At 41.4% G+C, this 23499-nt stretch overlaps 1 protein-coding gene across 6 annotated transcripts in view; it reads left to right on the top strand.

Moving 5' to 3' along the window:
- The first annotated feature begins 391 nt into the window (after positions 1–391).
- Positions 392–23499, top strand: part of EPB41L4B (erythrocyte membrane protein band 4.1 like 4B) — a 170019-nt gene continuing 146911 nt past the window's right edge. For 3 of the 6 annotated variants that reach the window (XM_048313113.1, XM_048313127.1, XM_048313107.1), the window contains exon 1: positions 393–761. In XM_048313113.1, the coding sequence (XP_048169070.1) occupies positions 474–761 (288 nt within the window). In that variant the 5' untranslated portion in view covers positions 393–473. Of the gene's footprint in view, positions 762–23499 lie in introns of all 6 variants that reach the window. The other 3 variants (XM_048313122.1, XM_048313135.1, XM_048313144.1) reach the window with 2 other exon arrangements.

The following is a 23499-nucleotide window of genomic DNA, read 5'->3' as shown; positions in this document are numbered from 1 at the left end:
GAGGCTCCGAGCCCCCGCCGCTACGCTCCCCTCCCCGGCCCGGGGGCGGTGGCGAGGGGCTGCCGTCGCGTAGGCACCACCCCAGCGGCCGCGGAGCCGGGGCAGTTTCTGGAAGAGCGGAGCAGAGCGGAGTGGAACGGCTCGGCTCTTCCCCACCTGAGCTGCGGGGCGCTCGCCCCGACCACCCCGCAGGTGGCCGCTCGCCTCCCGCCTCAGCAGCTCCCCCTGCCCGCCACGCCGGTCGCGGACCCCGGTGCGCGGCGGCGGGAGGAGCCGCGTCCCGCCCCGCCCCGCCGTGGCGCTGCCGGGCGGCGCTGCAGAGGGCGGAGCGGGCGGCGGGGCGGTGCGGCCGGCGCCCGGCGCGGGCTGGCTCCCGGCGGGCGGCGCTGCTGCGTTGCTCTGGGAGGCGCCGCGGGGCCGGGCGCGGAGCTGCGGGCTCGGGGGTGTGAGCGGCCGGGCAGGGCGCCCCCAGGATGCTGCGGTTCCTGCGCAGGACCTTTGGCCGGCGGTCGATGCAGCGCTACGGGCGAGGAGCCGGGCGAGGTGGACTCGGCGGCGAGGGGGACGAGCGGGACGGGGGGCTGCGAGGAGCGGCCGCCGCCGCCGTCGGCTCGGGAGGTTTCCCCTCCTCGCCGCACCCCGGAGGGGTCGTGCACAGCGCCGGAGTGCCCGTCCACATCCCGGCGGCCGGCGGCAGCAAGCCGGTGCTGCAGTGCCGCGTCCTTCTCCTGGACGGGACCGAAGTCAACGTGGAGCTGCCGGTGAGTAGCGTGCGCTTACCTCCGCCGCCTGCAAAACGGCGCCTGCAGCTACCCTCTCCCCTCCTCCGCATCGTCCCCCCCTCCCTGGCGACGGGCACCTGCGAGTGCCCCCCCCCGGCCGCACAACAGGCGCCGTTCGCCGGGAAAGCCTCGCTAGTTTCGTCCTTCCCTCCGCGGGCGCCCTCGCCGCCGTCCCCGCCTGCATGCACCTGCTGCCAGGTGCGCGGCGCGCCTCCCCGCCATGACCGCCGCCCGCCCCCGTCCTGCCCGCGGGAGCCGTCTGCGCCCTTCTTCCCTCTCCCCGGAGCCAGCGGGGAGGTGGGCACCCGCTCTCCTCCTCGCCTGCGCTGCCGAAAACAGCCCCTTGCAGCGCTGCCTTCCGCGGCGCCTCTCCCGGGAGGGGCCGTTCCCGCGGTGCGGGCGCTACCTGTGCCTTCCCCGGCTGGTGCGGGGGGCTGCCCGCTGACTCCGCCCGACGGCACCGCCGGCCGTGGGGGGCACCCCGACGTGCTGCCCGGGTGGGAACGGAGCCTCCGCGGGGCAGCGCTGCCTTTGGCCTCGCTGCCCTCCGGCTTGCAGCCGCCAGCCCCACAGCACCTGTGGCGCCGCGGGGAGAGCGAGGTGCGGCCGGGCTGCCTCCGCCGCGGCGGGGGTCTCCGGGGGGTCGCTGCCTCCTTCTCCTCCTTAGTTCTTGTTTCCCACCGCCCCCGCGGCCAGGGCCGGTTGAAGGGCCCTCCGGGATGCCCAAGGCGCTCTGCCCGTCCTGTGGCACCCGGCTGCGGGGCCGGGGTCAGGGGTAAGCCCCGGCGGCTCCGGGGGTGCAGCCCGACCTGGCCCGTCGGTGCGGGGACCGTGCCGGCGCTGAACTTTCTCCCCTCCCGCCGCTGTGCGGGAGGAATGAGGAAGGGACGGTGCCGGCCTGTGGGGCTGTGCGTGTGTTGTTTGTGCCTGCTCGCTGAGGTTGGGCCGCGTTTGTAGGTGTTTCAGCATCCCTAGAGCCCGTTGTGTGTCCTTTTCTCTCTCTTAAAGGCAGCTGCACCGTGTGTATCGGCAATTTGCAGTTTTGTTTTTTTCCATTCCTCACAGCTGCTAAATACTCAACACCCATCCTTTTTTGCTGACCTTTTCCCTCCCTCTTGAAACCCAAGTTTCCCATGAAATAGTATGGAAGTTTATCATGTTTGAAAAACATTTAATCTTCTTTCCATTTCAGCCCAGATAGTCAACAGCCATTAAGCTTGGTCTCAAAAAACAGGTGGGGGAACTTAGTAATAGTGAGTGTAACAACCTGAGAAATTGTGCACTGCTTTAATCTCCAGCAGTATAATAGAGAGGTTTTTTTTTGGAGTACCTTTAGACTCTTGTTAGGTGCCTTTCATATTAGCTGTCATCTGTATATATTGGCACCATTTCACTAAAACATGGAATTTGGCAACCCTATTGTTTCTGCTTAAAAGAAACAGAAGAGATTGAGTAAGACTCTTACAAGTGAATACAGAAGTATGTGAACGGAGCCACCTAGAGATACTTGCTGCAGCATTATCAGGCCTCCCTTGCCTACAGACTACATCGCACATTTCCAGATATTTGAAATGGTAATGTATTTCCTCTCCTCACATCTCCTTCACAACTTGCCGCACTCCTCCTAGCATCTCAGCACAATCTTTTATAAAGTAGACTTGACGATTGTTATCAGTGTGCTAAGGGTTTACTTATAGAGGTCTGTGTCAATAAGCTTGGTAAATATTTTGTTTAAGGTTATACTCTGATTTATCAAAGGTCAGATTTTTCTCTAGAGTCCGTTTGAGATGGTCTGATGATTTGTAGCATCAGAAAGTGAGGTAATGACACTCTTAGTCCTTGAGTGCTGAAAATGTATGGACATATCTGCTTGACGCAGTAAAGAAGCTGTAAAGGAGCATTCTTGACGCAGTAAAGAAGCAGTAAAGGAGCATTCTTGCTTGAACTCACCTCCAAATGAAGCTTAGACTTGCCAGCGTTCTCAGAATGTGAGCTGCACATGTGGTGGTTGTAGCTCATTTGTCCAAAGACAGAGTAAGAAGTTGGCAGGTTTTTTTTCACCCAAATCCCTAGACTGATGGAGGGCTTTGGAGCATGTAATAGCTGTCAGTGTTTTGAGGATTAAAACCTGTTCTGTTGAATTGCATATCTGTTCCTCATGTTTTTCCCCTTTCTTTCACAGAAAGTAACACCCACACTGAGAGTTAGAAAAACTGAAAGAGGCGTTGCACCATTTATAGAAGTTGATCAGTAAAGTTTCTCTGAGCTTTGCAGGTCTAGATTTTATGGGAATAGGGCGTGAAACAGAATGTGCTTTAATACTCAGAAGCTGAGGTGCAGGACTGGTTAAGCTGAATGAATTGAGTAGAATCTCTTAAAAAAAGTGTATGGTGGTTTCTCTCATTTCAGCTCAAATTTTATCAAAAGGAAGGAGTGTGGGCTTCATCATCAGTGAGCAGCTTACTCATGAAGTCAAGTATGGAGATGATTGCAGAGGATTTCACTGTGCTGCTGATTGTGTTTGCAAGCACTTAATTTCAGGAGATACCGACATCTATAAAATGTGCTCTTTTTACTACACGGTGACATTGCACCCCTCTTGCCCTTTCAGTTGGAAAAGGAACTTGTTGATATTAGAGCACAATACTCTTGCAACTACAACTTTTTAGGCTATCTCTAAGACTTCATTTAGAAGTAATTGAAAGGTTTATTGGATTTCAAAGACTACGATGTTTATTTGCTTGTGTGAAGGAATGACAGAAGAGGCCTGACTGGAGGAAAACTAGCTATATACATAGAAAAAAGGATCAGGGTTTCTCCTTTTTTTTTCCCAGTTACTGTTTCATGGGCTTTTTTAATATTCAAATAAAACTGAAACCCTGAAACTTTTGTCCAAGTTAAATGTATCAGGCTCTGCCACAATGTTTTCTTGTATGGAGGCTGTTGGAAAAAGAAATCCTACATCAGTAAATTGATAAGTATCTTTGCAGTTAATGTTATAATTTGTGTGATAGTGTCTGTGTCAGAAAGTACACATCTTGTTAACTCTGGTCAGTTTATGGTGGTAACAGAAGTAGAGATCTGCCCTGATCTCCAAGTTCTTCCTCTGCATGTTCTTCTTTAGGCTGTAGAGCAGTAGTGAACTAGAGTCATCTTTCTTCTTTATTTGTGCTTCCACACCCTCTTTCTTCTGGGGCATTTGCACTTTATTCTTTTTACTGCATGTGCTCTGCCCTTGGGCTGCCCCATCTGCTAGCCTTCCCTTCTACGTGCTGTGTACTCTTTCATTTGTAGGTGTTCTCTGGCTTTCACAAACTTGGTTCGTACACAGCTGCCCCCAAACGAATGTCAACATAAGATTATTCTGAGCACTGCAGATACCCCAGGATAAGGGTTTCTGTACTCAGCTTCTTGCATGAAATTTCAAGGATTGCTTAATGATGCTGGCTTTTTTCTTCACTCTTAAGGCAAGAATCACGTACTTTAAAAGTATTCTTTCTAAACAGAATAATGCACTGGATGGCTTTTTAAACCCACAAGCTCCTCAGGGCCCTGTATTGAATGTGAGATGCTATTAAGGCTGGATCTGTTATACAGGAGTGAGTGGCAGTTGACCAGTTCTGTTGCTGTGGGGTGATTTCCCATGGGAAGGGGAACATAAATGGTGTCATTACTTCTTCTTGACCTGACACCACGTGTCTGCACATCTGAAATCCAGTGATGAGAGCTGACACAAGGAGAAAAACACTTCCATTAGAAACCATGGCTCCTCCCTCACACGTAGCTGTCTGTGCATTTCTTTTTACCATTGGGAACCTATTCGGTATCTTCTGTGTTGCACTCTGGCTTACACTGGAGGCTGTTAACAGGTCAGAGTTTGCAACTTGGTTGTGGGCAGATGGAAGGCCACTTGCTCACTGTTGCCAAAACAGTCTTGCCTCTGTTTTTCTGGAGGACTCGTGACTCTAATGAAAGAAAAAACTGGTTGTAGGTGATGCTGTGTTCTTGCAGAAAGAATGCAAGGAAAGAGCACTGACATTTAGGCAGCAGTGATGGTGCCTGCCATTTAATACATAGATGGCTCACAGATAAAGCCAAAAAGCCAAATTTTTCTTAACTCCAAGGCATGATTGCTGACATTTCTAAAACTGAGTCTTTGATTTTTAATTAGGTGCATCTTATGAAAGCTTAAAGGGCAGATATGAAAGATGGCTATTCAGTGGGACTGTCCAGAGTAGCAGGAATTAATGTCACTTAATGCTGTTGGAAATGGTATTCTCTAATACATTGTGGGAGGGCAGGAGGAGAATGAACATGTGTAGAGTGTTCTTGGCTTTCTGTAGTCTTAAGTGGGATAAAAGAAGAAGCAAATGGTAAGCTTCCTCCAGATTGAAAATCCTCATCCTGCAAAGCAGATCTAAGATACCTTACATTTTCTGTGATGTGAATCCACAGCAGTCAACATGTTGTCTGTTATAAATACTTCTTTCTAAAAATCTTCTTGCTTTGATAAATTCCTCTGCTGCTGTGGGCATCATTACAAAGACTTGTGTGATGTATTAGAAAGTATGTAATGTTTAATGATTAAATTAATCAACGAGTCAAATATAACTCTTCAATTCTGTGAATTATTTTGAGATGAATAGCTTTTATATTATTTCTTTGCCTTCCTTTTGGTGTATCTGTTTTAATAATTGTTTTGGCTGCTATGGAAACACTTCAGGATAGGAATAGTAAATGTTCTTCAATACTGTTTTCTAATCTCTGATCTCCTAAGTGTTGTATTCTTTTCTTATTGGGGTAGCATGAACATGGCAAAAATTGCTGTCTAGCCTCCATGCTTACATCACATATAAATGTTAAATTAACTCTTGTGCAGTCATCTCTGTCTTATAATTATTGATTAGTGTATTTGGCTTGATAAAGTTATAAATACCAGGACAGAAGTGCAACTCATTTTTTCTTTTTTCCATATCACACATGATTTCCAAATAATGTTTAATGAATATTAACTCTAGAGAAATGCACTAATATGCATGTAGACACTTGGATTCAGGTCATGCCCAGAAGTTTCCTGATGAAGGAGTTGCACACACAGACACCCCCCTTCAATAGATACGTTACATCACATGGGTAATGGGATTTTTAATCAATTCTTTAAAGCTTTTAGCACTTACAAAAATTGGTAATATGCCTTCTTTATGCAGAAGTTACCTTTCAACAACATAAAATTAGAGTACTTGCTGGAAAATGTTAAAAGCATTTTTGCAACACTGGAAAGGGAAAGGCCTCTCACATTCATGAGTTCCTGTGAGCGCCAGTAATCCCTTTCATAAACTGATCAAGCTCTGTTGGTAGAAGAGGTTGGGTATTTTTGCTCTTTCAGTTCACGTTGAAATGCCTTTTGAGTACCTTACAGCTCTGATTAAGCAGCTGCAGCTAGAAGTCAATGTGTTGTCTGCTGGTAATAGCCTTTAATTATGTTATCCCTGTTCCATATGCCTTGATGCATTGCTGCAGTGTACGCTGAAGGTGTGTGAAAGGCATTCACAGTAGAATCACATACAGAATCAGGAACATGCACATCCCCAGAGAGAGAGAAATGAGGTGGGGTCTGCATGCATGACTGCAGCCATGCTTCAGAAATGCACAGTGTTAGGCTCTTGAGAGAGAAGAGGGAATTTTTGGCCCTTGATGTGCTTGCCAAACATCCCCAATAAATCTGCAGCAGATAACAGATAAAAGACATCACAACAGTACATAGTAGAAAAGGGAGACAATAAGCAGTGTTTTGTTTTGGCATATGTAAGAGAAATTCTGCTTGTGAGTTCCATTAGTTATTAATGAAAACCAATACAATTTTTCAGTGTAATACAGACAGGATGACAGGAGTGCTGCTGCAAAGAGTTGACAACCAGAGAGGGGGAGAAAGGCAGTGATGAGAGTAGTATAATGCAGATACAAAAGTAAGAGCACCTGGTACTAATTCTCTGATGGAGAGCTTATATGTTTGGAGAGATGGGGAGAAGATAAGGTTGTCACATGCGTTCTTTCAGAAGCGTTTTTGCAGTGGACTAAAAGACAGCTGTGCTTAGGAGAGTAACCATGTGAAATGTCAGTGTGTCTGGGGCCTCTCGTTTGTTAGCACAAAAATGCATTTCATAGCAGATGTTTGCACTGAGCTTAGCTGTATGATAATGAACACTGGAGAAGCTTTGGAGACCACCGTGGATTTGAAGGGAGAGGGTCTATAAGAAGGAAACTTACAGAACAATTTGACAATACAGGAACTTTTTTGTCAACAGTGTACTTCTGATATGTTTTGGGGTTTTGTTCCAGTGGTTGTGTTCTAGCCTAGAGTGCTGGGTGGCAAGCCTGTAGCTTCAGGCTCTTAGTAGGAGTCCTGAAGAGGAAAAAGAACATCTGTAATGTAAAAAGTTCCTATGAGGCAAGAAAAGGAGCAAAGAGATTTTGGAAGTGAGTACATGTCTAAGAGCAAGCTGAGGACGGACTAGTTTTGTTTGGATTGCAGAAGATGGTACAGGAAGAAAAAGGCTGATAAGCTGAAGAGACTAGAAACTATATATAAGGTAAGGGATGTATTGTTCATCTGTTCCTTTTCTGAAACAGGAAGGGGACAGCTATCTCTACTTCTCTGCACATGCTTTGTCTTCATGCACTTCTTTGTGCTGCTACTTGTAGTGCCTCTGTAAATACCTTTTTTTATGTAACTTTCTCTGAGAGGCTGGCCTTGTTTAGTGTCTCACCTTCTTCAAGCATAAATCTATTTTGGAATTCAGGGCTTCTGTTGTTAAATTCCCAACTGTTTCAACTCACCCTTTTCATCTGCAATCTTGTCCTTGAGCAATTATCTATACTTTTTCTGTGTGGATATCATCTGTATTACTAGCATGATGCCTAATGAAATTTCTTTTTAATAAGAGCAGATTTCTTTTAGTTTTGTGGGTTTTCCTTTACCTGACACTGTTTTCCCAATTTGTAAAAGTAGTTTTATTTTCATCCCAGGAGCAGCTAGCTACACAAGCTGTGAGGGGTCTCTTCTGGGAGGCACTTTAAAGAGCATTAGAGGTCTGCTTCCTTCTGGTTTGGGGCTTGAGCATAGTTGTCTGTCCTATTCCCTCTTACTAGTTTAGAAAATTTCTGTGGTTTTCTGCAGCTGTCAGAAATTTGAAGCGCTCCTCAGTCCTGTTCCTTCCCCAGGAAAATTCAATTTCCTGGCTGTGGCCATGAGTCTGTGGCTGGCTCAGCAGCTCATTCAGCCAGCTTGACTCATGTAAGTGCCCTGTCTGCCAGGGCACAAATGGTGCAGGTGAAGACTGCTTGTTGTGAACATTCCTATTTGTAGAGCTGACATTAGGGAAACACTGGGAGCTATCAGTGAAATAATTAATTCAAAGGTTAAACCACCATGCTTTAAGATTGTATGGTTTCGCGCAAGACAACAAAAATGGACCTGAAAACTTAAATGATGTGGACAGGAGGTTGAGAGAAGAAGAGAGAACATACTCATCATTGAGTCTGTAGGCTCTTTGCAAAGTAAATGTAAGGATAAGTACAAATAATTTCTTTTCTTGCTAGAAGGATGAACTCAACAGCTGCTAACAGTTTGTATAGTGTTTCTGGGTTAGTATTTTAAATACTTGAGAAACACATAGGGAGGTTTTAGTGCTTGTTTTCCAATGTAGACTATGGTAAATGTTCTTTTATTCTTTCTGCATTAGAAATAAAAGGGTTGGAGGGTAATGAAGTGTTTAGAGTGACCATCTGCTCTTCATTTGACTTACTGTTCCCATTTATTTCTGTGCACCAATTTAAATGTGTCCTGGGCCATTAGCTATATTGTGATGAGATTATTTTGAAATATTTGTTGAAGTTCCAGACTCAGACTCTAACTATGAAGCATGAAAAATATTAAGAGTTAATTTATGTTGGCTGTTTGGTTTTGATCTGTACAGATTCAGATTGTTTCCCTTCCTTGTTGTTATGGAACCACAGATAGTTTATCCAAACAAATACCAAATGTTGTCTCTTTTTATTTTTTCTCCCCCTTCTCTTTTTTTCTTTAAATTTACTGACAAACACATTGAATTTATTCTGTATTTCATTATTTTAATATATGTGGTACAGTTTGTATGATAAATAGGCTGGAAATCCTGATAGAAGAGCCAGTTTAATGTTTGTGGAATACTACAAATAACTCTACACAAATATGTGGAGAATATTGGTACTTTCTTTTGAAGAACTTCACTTTATCTGAACATAGTGGTATCAAATATACAGTTAGAAAAGCAGTGTTACCATTTATGGACTGTGATCTCTAATTAAATTATTCTACACTGCAACATTATTTCGAAGGATAGCTTATCTGAGGATTAATTCTTTTGTGGCTGTTTGAAAACAATGCTTTTCACAGTAGTTCTTTGTAGCACTAATAATTGATTGTATTATTTTTATTGGTATATTATGTGTGTGTATATATATATCTCTAAAATAAATGTAGACTTGAGAGGATTTTTGTAATTTAGCAGTCTTGACTGGGAAAACACCTGTTTCTTTTTTGACCTCAACTGAGACTAAACAAGGGTACTGTTCTTCCCATTTTTAAGTTTTAAATTTCTTATTGCGTACATTTCACTATGTGGGGTCTTGTAGGTTATGTATTGGATGATAAATAATTTCAGTTGTCTTTGTTAAGCTTTAAAATTATCTCAGGTTGTGAATGAATTCTCACTTTAATTTTGATAAGTAATATAAACAGGCTAGCTGCATCACATCTCTCTTGTTGGTATGAGGTCCAAACATTACTTGCTTTAACTGTGCAAGTGAATATTTTCCAAATTTTCTGAGAAAAGAAGGATTTCATTTCTTACGAATTTTTTCCTTCTTCTCCCTTGTTTCTCCACCCAGAATTGGTCAAGGCTGCTTTCTGTCACTTAAATCTTTTTCGTACCTTGTTAGTTGTTCCTGGATCTATGATAATTGTATGATTTTAAATTAAGAGCTTACATTTATGTAAAAAGACCAAACTCAAGACTTCCATTTTTGTAAGCAGGTCTGAATGCGCCAGTATTCTCTGCAATCATTGTGTTGCAACAAAGATCACTATTCAGTAGAGATGCTGATCCTCAGTATGGAGGTTTTATATTCAAGCTACTTACTGAGTAGAAATTCTTCCCGAATAATGAACCTTCCATGAGTGCTTTGCTTTGAGAGATGATGAATGATGAGTCTGTTATCTCTTTGAATTAAGCACATAAGTGAAGAGTGGTGGTATTCTTCAAAGTAGGTCGTATTGCTAGGAAGGGCAGCACCCTGCAAGTGTAAAGTCCAGTGGGCAGTATCCATTTTTCTGTCATGTTTTGGTCTTTGGATGTCGATGTAAATTGGTGGGAATTCAGACATCCTGCTGTCGCTCTGAGGAGGAAAGAGCTGGTTTAACAGTGTAACAATGTAACTTCGTTGTGCAAAAGACTTAATTTCTTTTCGTCCTTCTTCCTGCGGTTTCATGTTGCTGGGTTTGATTTAGTTTCTTTCCCTGCTGTTCAGCAATGAAGAGAGGGTGGCAGGAAATGTTCTTCTTTGTGACTGGCATCCCCTTTCCCTGAAGAGGAGCAATTCCAGCCCCACTCCAATGGTCTCAAGTCCACCCACGAGTCTCATCTGCTGAGGCCACGCTGTGAGCTGGGGCTGGGAACACCCAGATGCAGGGTGGCTCCACCTGTACCCTGTGTCTCTCTGGCACAATTAATTCTGCATGCAGCTCTCAGCAGCACGTTGGAGTTTTGTTCTTGACTTCTAGTTAATTAGAGGATGTTAATTTTGATGGGTTTTCTTTTTAATGGGGGAACTTGCTTACTAAGACTGCAAAGATCGCCGGTTCCTTTTACAGAGGCCAGTGAAGCCATTAAATGTTGACTGTAGCCCTTTTCCTTTTCTCCTTTAAGCTGATTGCTTAAGCTGTTATCAGCCTGTATGTGTGCTCTGTATGTCTCCATTCCCTTCTGCTCATACAATGATATTTCACAGTTGGCTTTTCTCTGTTCAGTGAATGGTATCAAAACTTATAAAATCAAACCCCTTGTTTTTAGGTGTGAAAATCGGTGAGCCTTTGGAGCTTCAAAACTCAAAGTGTTGCAAACAGTAGGCACTTGGAGAGGAACTTTTCTTTTAATTGATGGGGTTTAGTTCATGAAGGGTGTATAATATATTTTGGGAGGTCAATATAAGAGGAAATAATCTCAACAAAAAGTATTTTATATAGTATTCTTAACTTTGGAAAGGGAAACAATATAATGTTATTTACCCACTGCCTTCATGTTTTCCCTTGAATTCTCTGACCCATCCCCTCTTTTGTTGATCTTACTTACAAATGGGTTTTTTTCCCCTGTGTTGCATGTTGATGTGTATGTGTTGCATATTATATGTGTTAAAATATATCCTCTAGTAAAACTTTTCTGATTTGTCATTTCTGGCTTTAGGAAAAAAGATGTTTACTTTAAAGATGGAAAAAATGAGGAAGGAGTTGGAACATTTATCTGTATATTAGCAAAAAAATAGGCTTAAGTTGATGACTGCATTTCTCAGAAGGGAGTGGGAATAGAAAAATTCAGTGCTGTGAAAAAAAAACAAGTGAGTTTTGTTTTCTGCTATTGAAATTTGCCAGCAGATTTACTCATTTTACAGTTCATGTCCTTAGATTTTGATGTATTTTCACATTAAACACCCAGCATATTTTGGTCCGTGATTTGATCATAAAATGTATTTTGTAAAAAAAAGTTCACCTATTTCAGCAAATTTCAGTTTTGCTTTAACAACATTGTTATGGTCGGGAAAGCAGACCATGATTTCATCCCCCTACATGTTATTGTATTAACTGCTGATAGAATGCTTTCTTCTTGAAGAATTTCATCTCACTTTGACAGAGCAAGACAGATCATCTGATAACATTTCCAGTATGATCAGAATCTTGAAAAATTGTCAAGCAAAGGAGAAAGATGAGCTCTTTTGCAAATAGAAAATACTGTTCATCCAAATTGTGTTTCACAAAGCAGATTTTTTCCTATAATAGCTGCCAGTTTCTCAGCATTTGTGTAATGCTGGGAGGGGAGAACTTTCCCAGCTGTTTCAGTAAGCTGCATGCTGGAAGCTTTCTAGGAAGAGAAAATAGTCTGAAGAACTTCTATGTGACACCTCTGTGTGAGCTTGCTGTGACTTTCAGGAGCTGTTGAGAAGGGGGCAAGCTGCAGTGCAAGTGCTGGCTTGAAGGATAGCCCTTAAAATGAACTTTGTTTCTTTTGCATTCAGTAAGGCACCTTACTGTTTACTGAAATCAAAAGTTACTTCTTAATTTAAGGCAGATAGAGCTTTTATATAATTCTAAAATCTTCAGTAAGGTGTTTGGAAAAGTTGTTTCTTGCAAGCTGTGGGGTAAACAACTGGTTAGGTTTGTATTTAAAGAATATGAATTCCTCTTTATTGCATATGCAATAACCTCATTTACAAGATAAGGCAGCATTAAATGACTTGTGGGAGCCAGTGAATATAGATCCTGTGAAAAGCCTCAGGCCTGAGGAGCTCTCCCTACAGGCAGCAGCTCTCTGAGCAGCACTGCCTGCTATACTTGCACAAGTTGTGTATTAGACTCCAAGAGCCTCTATATGGGAAGGAAGCTTTTCCTTTTGAGTCTTAGAAAACTATGTATTTTCTGTCTGCATTGCAGAGCTGATACAGTGAGGTGGAGGACGAAGTTCTTTTGTTTCTTTTGTCTTGTGCATGATGTGAAAGTGCTCATTGGAAACAAGAAGCAGGTAGTATTTTCTGCTGACTGACCCTGTGCGATCTAGCTGCAGTTTGTGGTGAAAAAATGTCTCTGAAAGCAAAACATGAACTCAGTGCAGTTCCAGAGGCACAAGATGTGACCACTTCCGAGACTGTCGTCTGCTTTGCTTGGAAAGTATCTCCTGTGAAATGCCAAACTTGGGTAATCTCTGCCTCTGCACAGATGGTAGTGGAAACTCTGAGAGGCGAACCAGGGAGTGGGAGACTGGGTGTAGGGCTAGTGTTCTAGGAGATTCAGGGGGGACCTTACTGTTCTATAACTGCCTGAAAGGAGTAGAGGCTGGTCTCTTCTTCCAGGTAGCAAGCAATAGGATGAGAGTAAATGGCCTCAAGTTGTGCCAGGAGAGGTTTAGATTTGATGTTAAGGAAAATTTCTTTGCTGGAATGGTTGTCAGGCATGTGAATGCGCTGCCTGGGGAAGTGATGGAATCACCATCCCAGGAAGTGTTCAAAAAATGTGTAGATGTGATGCTTAGATACGTGTCTTAGTGGTGGACCTGGCAGTGTTGAGTTAGTGTTTGGACTCAATCTCAGAAGTCTTTTCCAATCTTAATGACTCTGTGGTTCCACAATGAAAATACATGCTTTGGAGTATACTTCTGTTTCTGTCTTGTACATGGACATAACCTGCAGTACTAATAAACTCAGGGTGGTTTTATTGCTGAAGAATAGATTATAAATGCAGAAGTGGCACCATAGACAAGCCTGCAGCTTTGGTGTGAGATCTAAATGAATTTATGGTGTTACTTAAAGTGGCTTTTATATCTCCAAAGCCATTGTGAGGCTGCTGGTTCCTGGTGGCAGTAAGAAGTGGAATTGATGTTTGAGGCAGCTAGGATTTATGATGCACATTTTCCTTTTGTGCTGGAATAGGGAGGGAGAGAGTTTTCTTAAGGCCTGACTAAATGAATACAAACACATACTAACAGAACTTCTTGTTGTTCAAGCAATTCTTTTTCAAAGGGAATTATTAGAATGAAATATGTGCAAAAAATCACTGATTATTGTTACCTGCTTTTATCTCCACTCCACTCACCCCAAAATACCTGGCTGCTTCACAGTCATTTCTGACTGAGCTACTGCATTTGCTAAGAAATTTTACTTTGGGTTAGTGGCCAGAAGATGTTCCAGCTGTCTCTGTTGCCATTTTTTCCTCCTTTTAACATCTTTTGTTAAGGCTGTTATGATGATGTTGAATGGAAGTCAGCTGACTGTTCTCCTAGATGTCATTTCTTCTATCACTCTTTATATTGGAGAGAGTCATATGGAGGGCTGGTAAACAAATAGGTTCTGAACTGTAGATTTGTTTCAGGTCAGAAAGGGTCATTGTGAACACTTAATCTATTCCCCTTCCCTGATCAGTCTCTAGAACTTCTTCCAAGAACATGTTTTAAGCCTGTCACTTTTCTACTGTCAGTGCTCACCTTGGATCTCATTAGTTCATCTGCCTTTAAGAGTCTTTAATGAGAAGCAGTTACTTACTCATGTTGCATGTGAACTTGTCAGCATAATAATCACTCTTTTATTGTATTTGATATTTTTATGGTCCCTGTTATCCCCTGTCTTGGTACTTGAGCAGGCAGGCAACAAAAAGTCATGGAACTATGGGGAAAAATATTCTCCACGTGAAGGTCTGCTAAATTCATGCACAAGCCACCTCTTAATCTTGTCTATGTCTAAGTAGATAAAAACAAAATTTATTTACAGATGCTTTTCAGGCTCAAAAATATTGTTTGTAGCTTTTTTCTGACTTTTGAATAATGTGCAGACATTTGAGCTGGGCACGCAGCAATGTTGTTATAATGGTTTGCTGAATGTTATATGAAATGGCATTGCTTCTTACCTAATGTTCCCTTGTTTAACATTACACTGAGAACTCACAGTTCATTGTTTTTCTGTTGTTACACCAATGTTCTTGCAGTGCTGCTGAAAGCCAGGGCACTGTCTTTGACCTAGTGAGTGCAAGTGAAACTCACGTACCTCTCTGTGTGACCTGTGATTTCACTGAGTTCAGCTGCATTGTTGATGCAGTTCTGCATCCCCAGGATTTGCAAATCAGTATGTACAACTGATAAGACCCATCATCTCCTGCTACTGTGCCAGTTTTGTTCAGCAGGAGTAATTTTATTAGTTCCCACCCAGGGAAAACTGGTGAGTGACTGTGAGCAGAACACTTTAGGGTTGCACTGACAGTGCTTCTTGCTGTCTGCTCTCCTCCTTTCCCTTCGTGATTAATTTTTTTAAAAATCTGCCTCTTGTGAACTACACACATCTATTTTAGGAATGCTTATGATTGCTTCTGTCAGACTCATCAGCTGTGTTTTGAGAGTATGGGTGTTTTGTGGTCAGTTGAATTTGAAACAGTTCTTGGCTTCTCATTCCGTGCTGGTGCTGTAGACAGATACCTGCCCTTTCAGCTGTTTGTGGAGCTGTGCTGAAAGCCAGGTCAGGGATCAGATCCAGGGATGTTTCATTGTTAAAAAAAAAACCCCAAAAAACATTCGCAACATTGAATGTCAGAAATTTGTTAAAAGTATGGCATAAGTAAGGGGCCAAGCAGTGGGGGAAGATCTGCCAGAGGGCACAGGAGCTCTTTAAGGTGTAAGTTCTGCAACAGTCTGTGTTGTTGAGTTGGGCCTTGAGGCTATTAGGAATGGATTGATTCATGTACTTGGTGCTCTCATAGCTTGGTCATGGGAGTGCTTCTGGTCTGCCCCACCAAAGTAAGACAGATTAGTATGAAGTGGAGAAGAAATAAATGCTCAGCTGCTGCACCTATGTTGTTCAGCAACAGAAATCATGGTAAATAGCTCAAGCCAGATCTGCACCAGCTCATCTGCTCCAAAGTCAGAGATCTTGCAGAAATTTATCTAAGAGTTCTTATGGCTGTAATAAAATAAAAGTGTAGTTTTATGGAGGAAGAAGTTAGACTTGTTTTATGAGACAATTTTCTTGAGATCATGATGAGTGGTATAATTTATGCTGCTGTTATCTAATTCATTGCTGACTGGACCTAGCTGTCTCTAGTTTTTATTTTCAGAATCTAACAGGGAGCCAGAGTTGATAAGAATACCAAAGCTGATACTGAATTTAGAAAGACACTAGGAATTTTAGAGAAAGTCACCTTTGTCTAGGTTTCACCTGTGGAGTTTCAAATGGAACCAGGGGTGAAAAGGTGGTCTTAGGGTCGTTACTTGATCTGGATATCCTGTGATGAAGTGCATCCCTTATCCCTTTAAGGCTGGCTGCAGGTGAGGTGAAAGGAAATTGTGCTGTTCAGGGAAGATGACTGCTGCATTGAGCAGAGCCTGGATTCCTAATCTGTCAGGGATCCATAAAATTCAAGTGGTCTGAGTTTATTGTAAATCTTTATTTGTAGATATTCCAGAAATGGGTCTTGCTGCTACTACAAATTCAGTAAATCTTGATTGTGAATAAATGTCAATTAAATTTTTTTATCTTTCCATTTCTAATACCTCAATTATTTTTGGTTTAGTCTCTCACTTGGAAAGTAAACTATGAATGAATTTGACTTCATGTTACATTTTCCAAATTAACCTTTTAAGGTTTACTATTAAATTACTGCATTTATGGAAGGAAGCTTTATTTAAGAGCATGATCTAAACCAATGCTTTTTAAGAAGCAGGTGGAAGATTATTTGTCTTGAAAGAGCAAATGGATGGCTCTGAATCATGCTGAAAATGTTCCAATGGAAAATATGCTTTTAGCTCCAAACACACAAGTTACATTAGAACAGCAGGTTTCAACTAGAATGACAACTATTTTAAACATTTGAATAAACTTTTTCTGGGGTTTTTTTTGGTGGTGTTTTTTTGGGGGTTTTGGTTTTGTTTTTTTTTGTTTGTTTTGGGTTTTTTTGTTTTGTTTTGTTTTTTTTTTTTTTGTTTTTTCTTGAGGGGAAAACCACTGAAATAAAGTTTTGCTTCAGGATTTTCTTTCTTGTGACTAACTAGTTGTGTTCTTCTGATGGCTGGTGGGATAAATCCTGTTTTCAAAATGCTAAAGAAAACAGAACTCCCAGGCCATCTGGTGCTTCTTTGTGTACATGCATGCCTGCATCCATTTACAGTCAGGGCTGTTGTGCTGCAGGGTGAGGGAGATCAACTTGTTCCTGGCCTGGGAAACTTAAAGGATGATGCTGACCAGAGCTGAGAAGTGTTGATTTTAGTGTTCATTGGTGAAGGTTTCCAATTTAATATATGATTTTTAAAAATTATTATTTATTTATTTTAAGGTGCAGGCATTTGCTACTCCTCTTGTGATACTCCCAAAGCATCTTTGGAGGTTTTATACTGTCTGGGTAGTAAGGTGACAGTGTCTGTTATCCCCATCTGGACAGGAGACTTGAGGCTCTGATAAACTGCTGCAGAAAAGATTACCAGAGATTGCCTAAGACATTATTGCCTTTAGCTGTCTCACTCTGTGACTAAAGGGTGTGCTGAATAACCAGATAGGAGTTTAAACTTGAGACACACTGAGCTGCAGTGACTGAGATAAAGGTGTATGTGTGGTGGTGTGCAGGAAATGGTGATCTTTAGCAGAGTCATGGGAGTCTGTGGGCTTGTAGAGTACCAATCTGTTCAACAGCTGCAGTAAGATTGTCCTGTCAGGCTTCTTGGTATGGTTCTGGATTGCTCTTACTGTGCCCACAGTATTCCTCTGTAGGGATTTTTGTCTGCAAAGTCCCTGCAAACTAGTACCATTGTATTTTGGGAGTAAATTTTTGAGTTCTATACTGGCCAAAACAGGATTTGAGATACTGCTGGAGAGAGAAATGGGATTGTTAAAGTCTTGAAACTTAAGACATATTCTGTAGCTGGAAAGCCCCTTGACTATGTGAGACTGAGGAAACCAGTTTAGCTGTAGTGCCTTTTTATCTGGACTTTGTTCTAGAAGCAGAATTTCACCTTACACAAATACTGGAAGCTGACTAAAGGTATTGCAGTGTTACAGTACAAAGTTCCTTTTGCTTTGAGATTCTTTATTGAATTGAGGTGACTGTCTTGTGATAACCTTGTAGGGTAGAAGATATGAGCTTTCCTTTTGGAACACCCAATAAGCCTAAATTAAAACCACATCTTTTTGCATGAAAATGGCAGCGTAGAATTTGGTTAAGAACAGTGACAAAGCATAGACAAAGCTGATAATTTGCTAAAATACAAATCTGTCTGTGCTACAGCTAATCTAGAGATTATAGGTATTCTAATTATATATTAGTGACTTGTTACACACTGGAAATCACAGAAAAACAAGTGTTTGTCATGAACTTCTCAAATTGCTGGATAAAATTTGTTTTGAAGTTCCCTCAGCGCAAGTACTTCAGATTAACAGGGTGGAAGAGTGAGGTTGGGGAGGCAGTTTCAAATTTATGAAGTTAAGACCTCTGATTTTTTTGAGTCTTTTGTTAAACTTGTCCACTGATTCTGAGAGGGAGAGAAAACCAATTTGCCTGTTAAAAATGTATCAGAATAGAACTTGAGACTTTGAACACATTGCCTGTTAGACTCCTTTTCTTTCTTACGTAAGTTTATGACTTGTCTAAATGCACAAATTACTACTTCACTGTCAGTGTAAAACAAATCAAGACCGGCTGAGTTTAAATGCAATACTCTTAGGCTGTGCATCATCTAAAATGCTCTAATACACTTCCTTTACAAATTTGCCAGTCACAGTGAAATAGGTGTGTTCTTGTAAAGTGGCAGACTTCTGTTAAATTGTTTTTGCTCTTAACTGCTAGATTCATGGTTTTCTTAGTGTTGTCTCTAGTTTGTTTTTTTTTCCCTGATCAGTACTTAAAAGATGTGGATGTTCTACTCTTCTGATACATAAACATCTAAGAATCTGCCTGGTGATCACTCCAAACTTCATGCTGCTGACACTGAGGACATCTATTTTACCATAATCATCCTTTCCCATCCGATTCAGCTGCGTTGGCCAATATATCAAAGATTGTACATGACTGTGGCTGGTGCTGTAGCTGAATTTTTGTGTTACTATGCCTTTAACTGAAATAACCTGTCTCCTCCAGTGATGGTCCTTCTCAGGTCATTTCTGTGCACTTTGTTTCGTTCTCTGTTCTGGTGTGCCAGGCTCATAGCATATTGTTTTCCTGCCTCATGGACACCATGTGTACTTGCATGAGTGCTGTGGGTCATGAGTTAATAAAGAGGTAATTATCTTCTCACATCTGCATCTTTTGTCTTTAACTTCATCTTTTGTTAGAAGTGTTTCAAGGCTAGAACTTGTTTATTATGATGTGAAGCATGCTTTTGGTACTTGATGACAGTGTGTTGAAGTCTTTACCGCTTGTGTCTTAAGTTTATCTAGAATTTTGTTTTTGAGGAGTCTGTCTCCTTCAAAAAGTAAACCAGTGGAGGAAATCTCTTTGCTTTGGAAAGCATATCTGGTGGCTATCATCTGTAAAAGTGTCTGTTAAAAATAAAGGCAGGAGAGTGATGCTGCCAACCTCAGACTGCTAATGTAATTTCAGACAATAAGCAAAGTAGGACTACTGTATTTGTTTTGATTAGGTGAGGAGAAATGTTGTAAACTGGCTTCTATGGAGACTTTGCAAAGACAATATTCCTCAGACAGTCAAGTAGTAGAGACCTTTATGATGCTCTGGAGTTTGCTACTTCAGTGGGCAGAATTTAACCTGTGGGAAAAGATTTGACAAGTTGTTTTGCTTAGGTCTTCTAGTGAATAAGACCATGTCTTGTAGCTCAGTAAAAAAATAACAGTACAAAAATAACAGTAAAAAGATGGATTAAACTGGTTTTTATAACCTTAGTGATATTTGGATTTAATTAAATGGAATGTTAAGCATTAACACATGAAAAGATTATTGGCAAAATACTGAAGTTAGAAACTGAAGAGCTTATAGCAATCCATTCAAAGTGCATTTTTCTAAACAATGATGAACTCATATTTTTGTGTTAAAGGAGAAATTGCATTAACTACTGCAAGCCTGTGTAATTTATCATAATTTATTTATAACAGGAAGAAAGAATGTAACAAACCATGCAACTCAGCATAATCATTCTTCTTTTTGACATGCTGAATTTGCATGCTCAGGTAACAGTTTTGACAAAAATAATATGTCTTCAGTTTGCTGCACACTTTTAAGGCAAAAAAATCAACCTGAAAATTTCAAGTATGGGGTTTTCCCCATCTTTAATAATTTGAAAGCGTTTGCTAATTTGCATAGAAATAGATGCAAATATGAGATGCTGTGAGTTGAGAAAGGGCTGGGGTTTTTTAAAATACATAAACACTTGGTAAATTTGAATTAAATGTACTGCATTCCTCAGTGATCTTATGCTCATAGAATGCAGCAACTTGGTGGTTTTGCTCTAATAATGCTAAAGTGCACCTGGTTGTTCAAGAAAACTTCATTATGTACGCTTTGTGACTATCTAATGATCTTTGTTTTGAGTAACTGTGACTCATCTGGGGATGGGCTGTGGTGACAGACTAAATTCATGACACTTAACAATTTTTGGGTTTTGCTTCCTGAAGCTGTTGTGCTCTTCACATGAATTTTTGATGATTGTTTCCTGACTTCGCATCTTAATTGTATGTTGGTTTACTCTGCTCTTGCTTTGGGCAAAGGAAACTCAAAGTACAGCTCTGGGACCCAAAGATCTACAGAGTGATATAAAACTTAAAAATCAGTAGATAAATTAAGGACTTGGCACCAGTACTTGGCACAGTGTTGGGAAAACTGCTATCTTGATGTAAAAACAAACCTGAACTTGGGAAGATAAATAATGAGTTTATCAAGAAAATAATAATAAAAAAAATCTGTTGCCTTTGTTCTTCCAGCATTGAGGATGTACTTTGTTTAGTTTGAGGAGAGAAGTGAAGGAAGAAAGAAGAGGTCTGTGGGTAAAGGCAGACTTGTATTCCTGAAGAAAATGATTCATTGATAGAATAGGGGAAAACGTGTGTGTTTTTATTAGGATAATCATCTTCTATGGTGAAGTAGTAGTCAAATGATTTCTGGTTATTACAGAGTTTCTGTTGTAGAGAGTCAAAGGATCTTTTCTTTGTATGACTTAGGTTGAACTGTCATGCTTGCATTTTTTTTTTCTTAGCATTTTTATGCTGACATAGTTTTTAAAATCAGGGTTAACATAAGGTTTCTGGAAACTAATGAGACTAAAGCCTCTGCTGTGGAAGGTGTGGCATAAAGGTTGAGAACCTTGTGTTAATTTAAAATGTCACATGAATAAAAGAGCAGTAGAAGTGAGAGGAAGGGCAAAGGCAGTAAGAATGTGACTTTGTTGCTGGCTGCGTCATGTGCACGCCTCAAAGTGCTCCAGATCACAAGCTCACTTTGTTGATAGTCATCACCTCTGCATGTCTGCCTGCGTCACAGAATGGAGCAGGACCCCTTGCTTCCTGACTAACCACACTGAATGTGTATGTACTTTGCAAATAACAAATGTAGGCAAGGTGCACATCTGTAACTTACTCCAATCCTAATTCTTCTTGCTTCCTCCCTCCTGTGCTCAATCTTATTTATAGGAATAAATGTTTACAAGCCCTTTGAGCAATTTAAAAGTCTAGCAAAGATAAAGTACAGATTATTATGTTATTTCGTTGAGAAACTGAGATGACTGTGCCATCTTTCTTCTGAAATTAAGAATTCTGGCAGCCCAAAATGAGCAAGAAGAAAGTATTTAGTAGGGTGCAATATCTGAAAAAGATCATTACTTAAAAAATACAGTTCTCCTAGAGTAATTTGGAAAAGTAGAGGAGCTTATCCAGCAAATACCAATCATTAAATGCTGTTATTTATGTTGTCCATTTAGCATGAGTGCCAATTTTCAGATAAAGGAAGTTGATGGGAACAGATTCAGGTCAACAGAGTTGGTATTATTCCTGATGTCTAAGGGATTATGTTCTTTTGGTTCGTGTTATTAGAAGCTTTTGCCAGAAAAAAAATGCATGAAAGATGAAATGAATCAACAGTATGAATTCCATTCAGTAGCTAAAACATCCTTGGCAAAAATATTTAGGTATTAAAGTTGAACGCTTCTCTACTTTGCACAGGTCTTCCAAAGTAATTAACATGTATATATTGCTACATAGTAATTTAAACAACAGTCATTTAAAAGGCTTCATTAAACCTAAAAAATGCCAGGCTTGAGGAAGCCATGTGTATGTGTGGTTGCTGGAGCGATTTGTCATTTGAATTGAGAATGAAGCCCCTATTGAAAGCAAATGAACTAGGAAAGAACTGATCCAGCTGTATTGTAAATGAGCCTTAGAAATGAGTATAAGGCCAGTGTTCATTCATACTGAAAAATGTAAGATAGCTGCCTGTGACACTGAAAGGATGTTTAACTGTTGCAGGATGATTTTATTTTCCCTATGGGTGCAATGTAAGGAGGTGGGAGGCGGGGCAGGGGGGAGGGGGGTGGAGAAAAGCACTTAAGGAAAAGTTGTAGTGTGTCCCCTTAATTAAGGGCTCTAAGCAAGCTGATATGGTGACATACTATCAGTCTTGGTACTAAATGTGAACTGTCTTAGTACTTATTTAAATAGGGGCTTGTGCTGCAAGAGTGCCACTGCTAATGTCAGTGAATTGTAGTAATTTGTAACTGGCTATCTTTGCCTGCATGGATCCTTTTTTTTTCATTATGTACACATTGGTCATACTGAGATTGTATTCTTTTTGTCCAGCAGTGTCATGTATATGGCCTATATATCCTTGCATTTCCCTCCTTGAAGCTGTGTTTCAGGTCCTATTTCATTCTTGTTCTTTGTCCCAGAGAGCCCGTTGACTCCACAACACTGTATTCAAAACTCAGGAAGGCACAACTGCGTTTTTTTGGACAGAACCAGAGTAAGATGAGTATTTCTCAGTTTATTGTAGTGCCAGCAAGCTGGGACCTGCTTATTCCAGTGCTCCACCCTTGTCAGGAGACAAGTAGGCAGTGCAAACAGCAGTATCTCAATAGGCCTTTCACCTGCCCAGAACAAACACTCATCTGGTAGACACTCTGGCAGATGATATGCAGCCAGCTATGATGAATTAGTCTTTCATAGTTCAGATTTGGTGTAGATCTGTTTTTCTATACAGAAAATACCATGCTTTGAAGCAGGTGTCAAGCTTCAGACCGCCTTTTTTTCCTCTGTATTCTCTGTGCTTGCTTCTTTCTAAGTATGGTTTGCAGGGTGGGGGTTTGAGAAAGCAGAGGGTCAGAGCAAATCCAGCAGTCAACAGCATTTAGATATCCCTCAGATTCACTGTCTCCCATTTGAGAAACTGTTCTTTTTTAAGATAATAGGACTGGTCCATCATGTGCCAGAAACCTTTTACAAGACTGCATTACTGATAAAAGTAGGTGATTTTCACCCGAGCCCTTACATTTCATTATTAAAAAAAACCCCAAAAACTAGTGGTGTGTTTTATGTTAGCCCTAGTTCCTGTGTCTTCAGCAATTTTGCCTTTCCAGTGTTATACCCTATGTCATAAGCCATTTCTGAGTCCTCCTAATGTACTGTCTTCAGATGCTGATTCTTGAAGCTTACCCCCTGAAACAGTTCAGTCTGAATACCTAGGTCAGCCCAGCTCTGTCTGCTTTAGTTAACTTGAGCTAAGGTGCTGCTGTGGTTCTCCTGCCTCCTTTTCCTACTCCAGTTTCTTAGCATGTTGAGTTTTTTCAGTTAAACCAGAATATTAGTTGTACTCATTTTTCCCAAAGTCACTTTTACACCTGGAAGATCTTTAGGTCCATTAGTTTTGTTGGTGGGGAAAAATGAGGACTCTGTTCCTGGTTTGCCCGAGGAAACCTCTAGCTAACAGAGATGCTCTTTTCCACTTCAA

The sequence above is a fragment of the Corvus hawaiiensis genome, chromosome 1, assembly GCF_020740725.1.
Source record: "Corvus hawaiiensis isolate bCorHaw1 chromosome 1, bCorHaw1.pri.cur, whole genome shotgun sequence".
Taxonomy (NCBI): Eukaryota; Metazoa; Chordata; class Aves; order Passeriformes; family Corvidae; genus Corvus; species Corvus hawaiiensis.
Note: the sequence above shows the minus strand (reverse complement) of the source record. Positions and strands in the feature narration are given on the sequence as shown.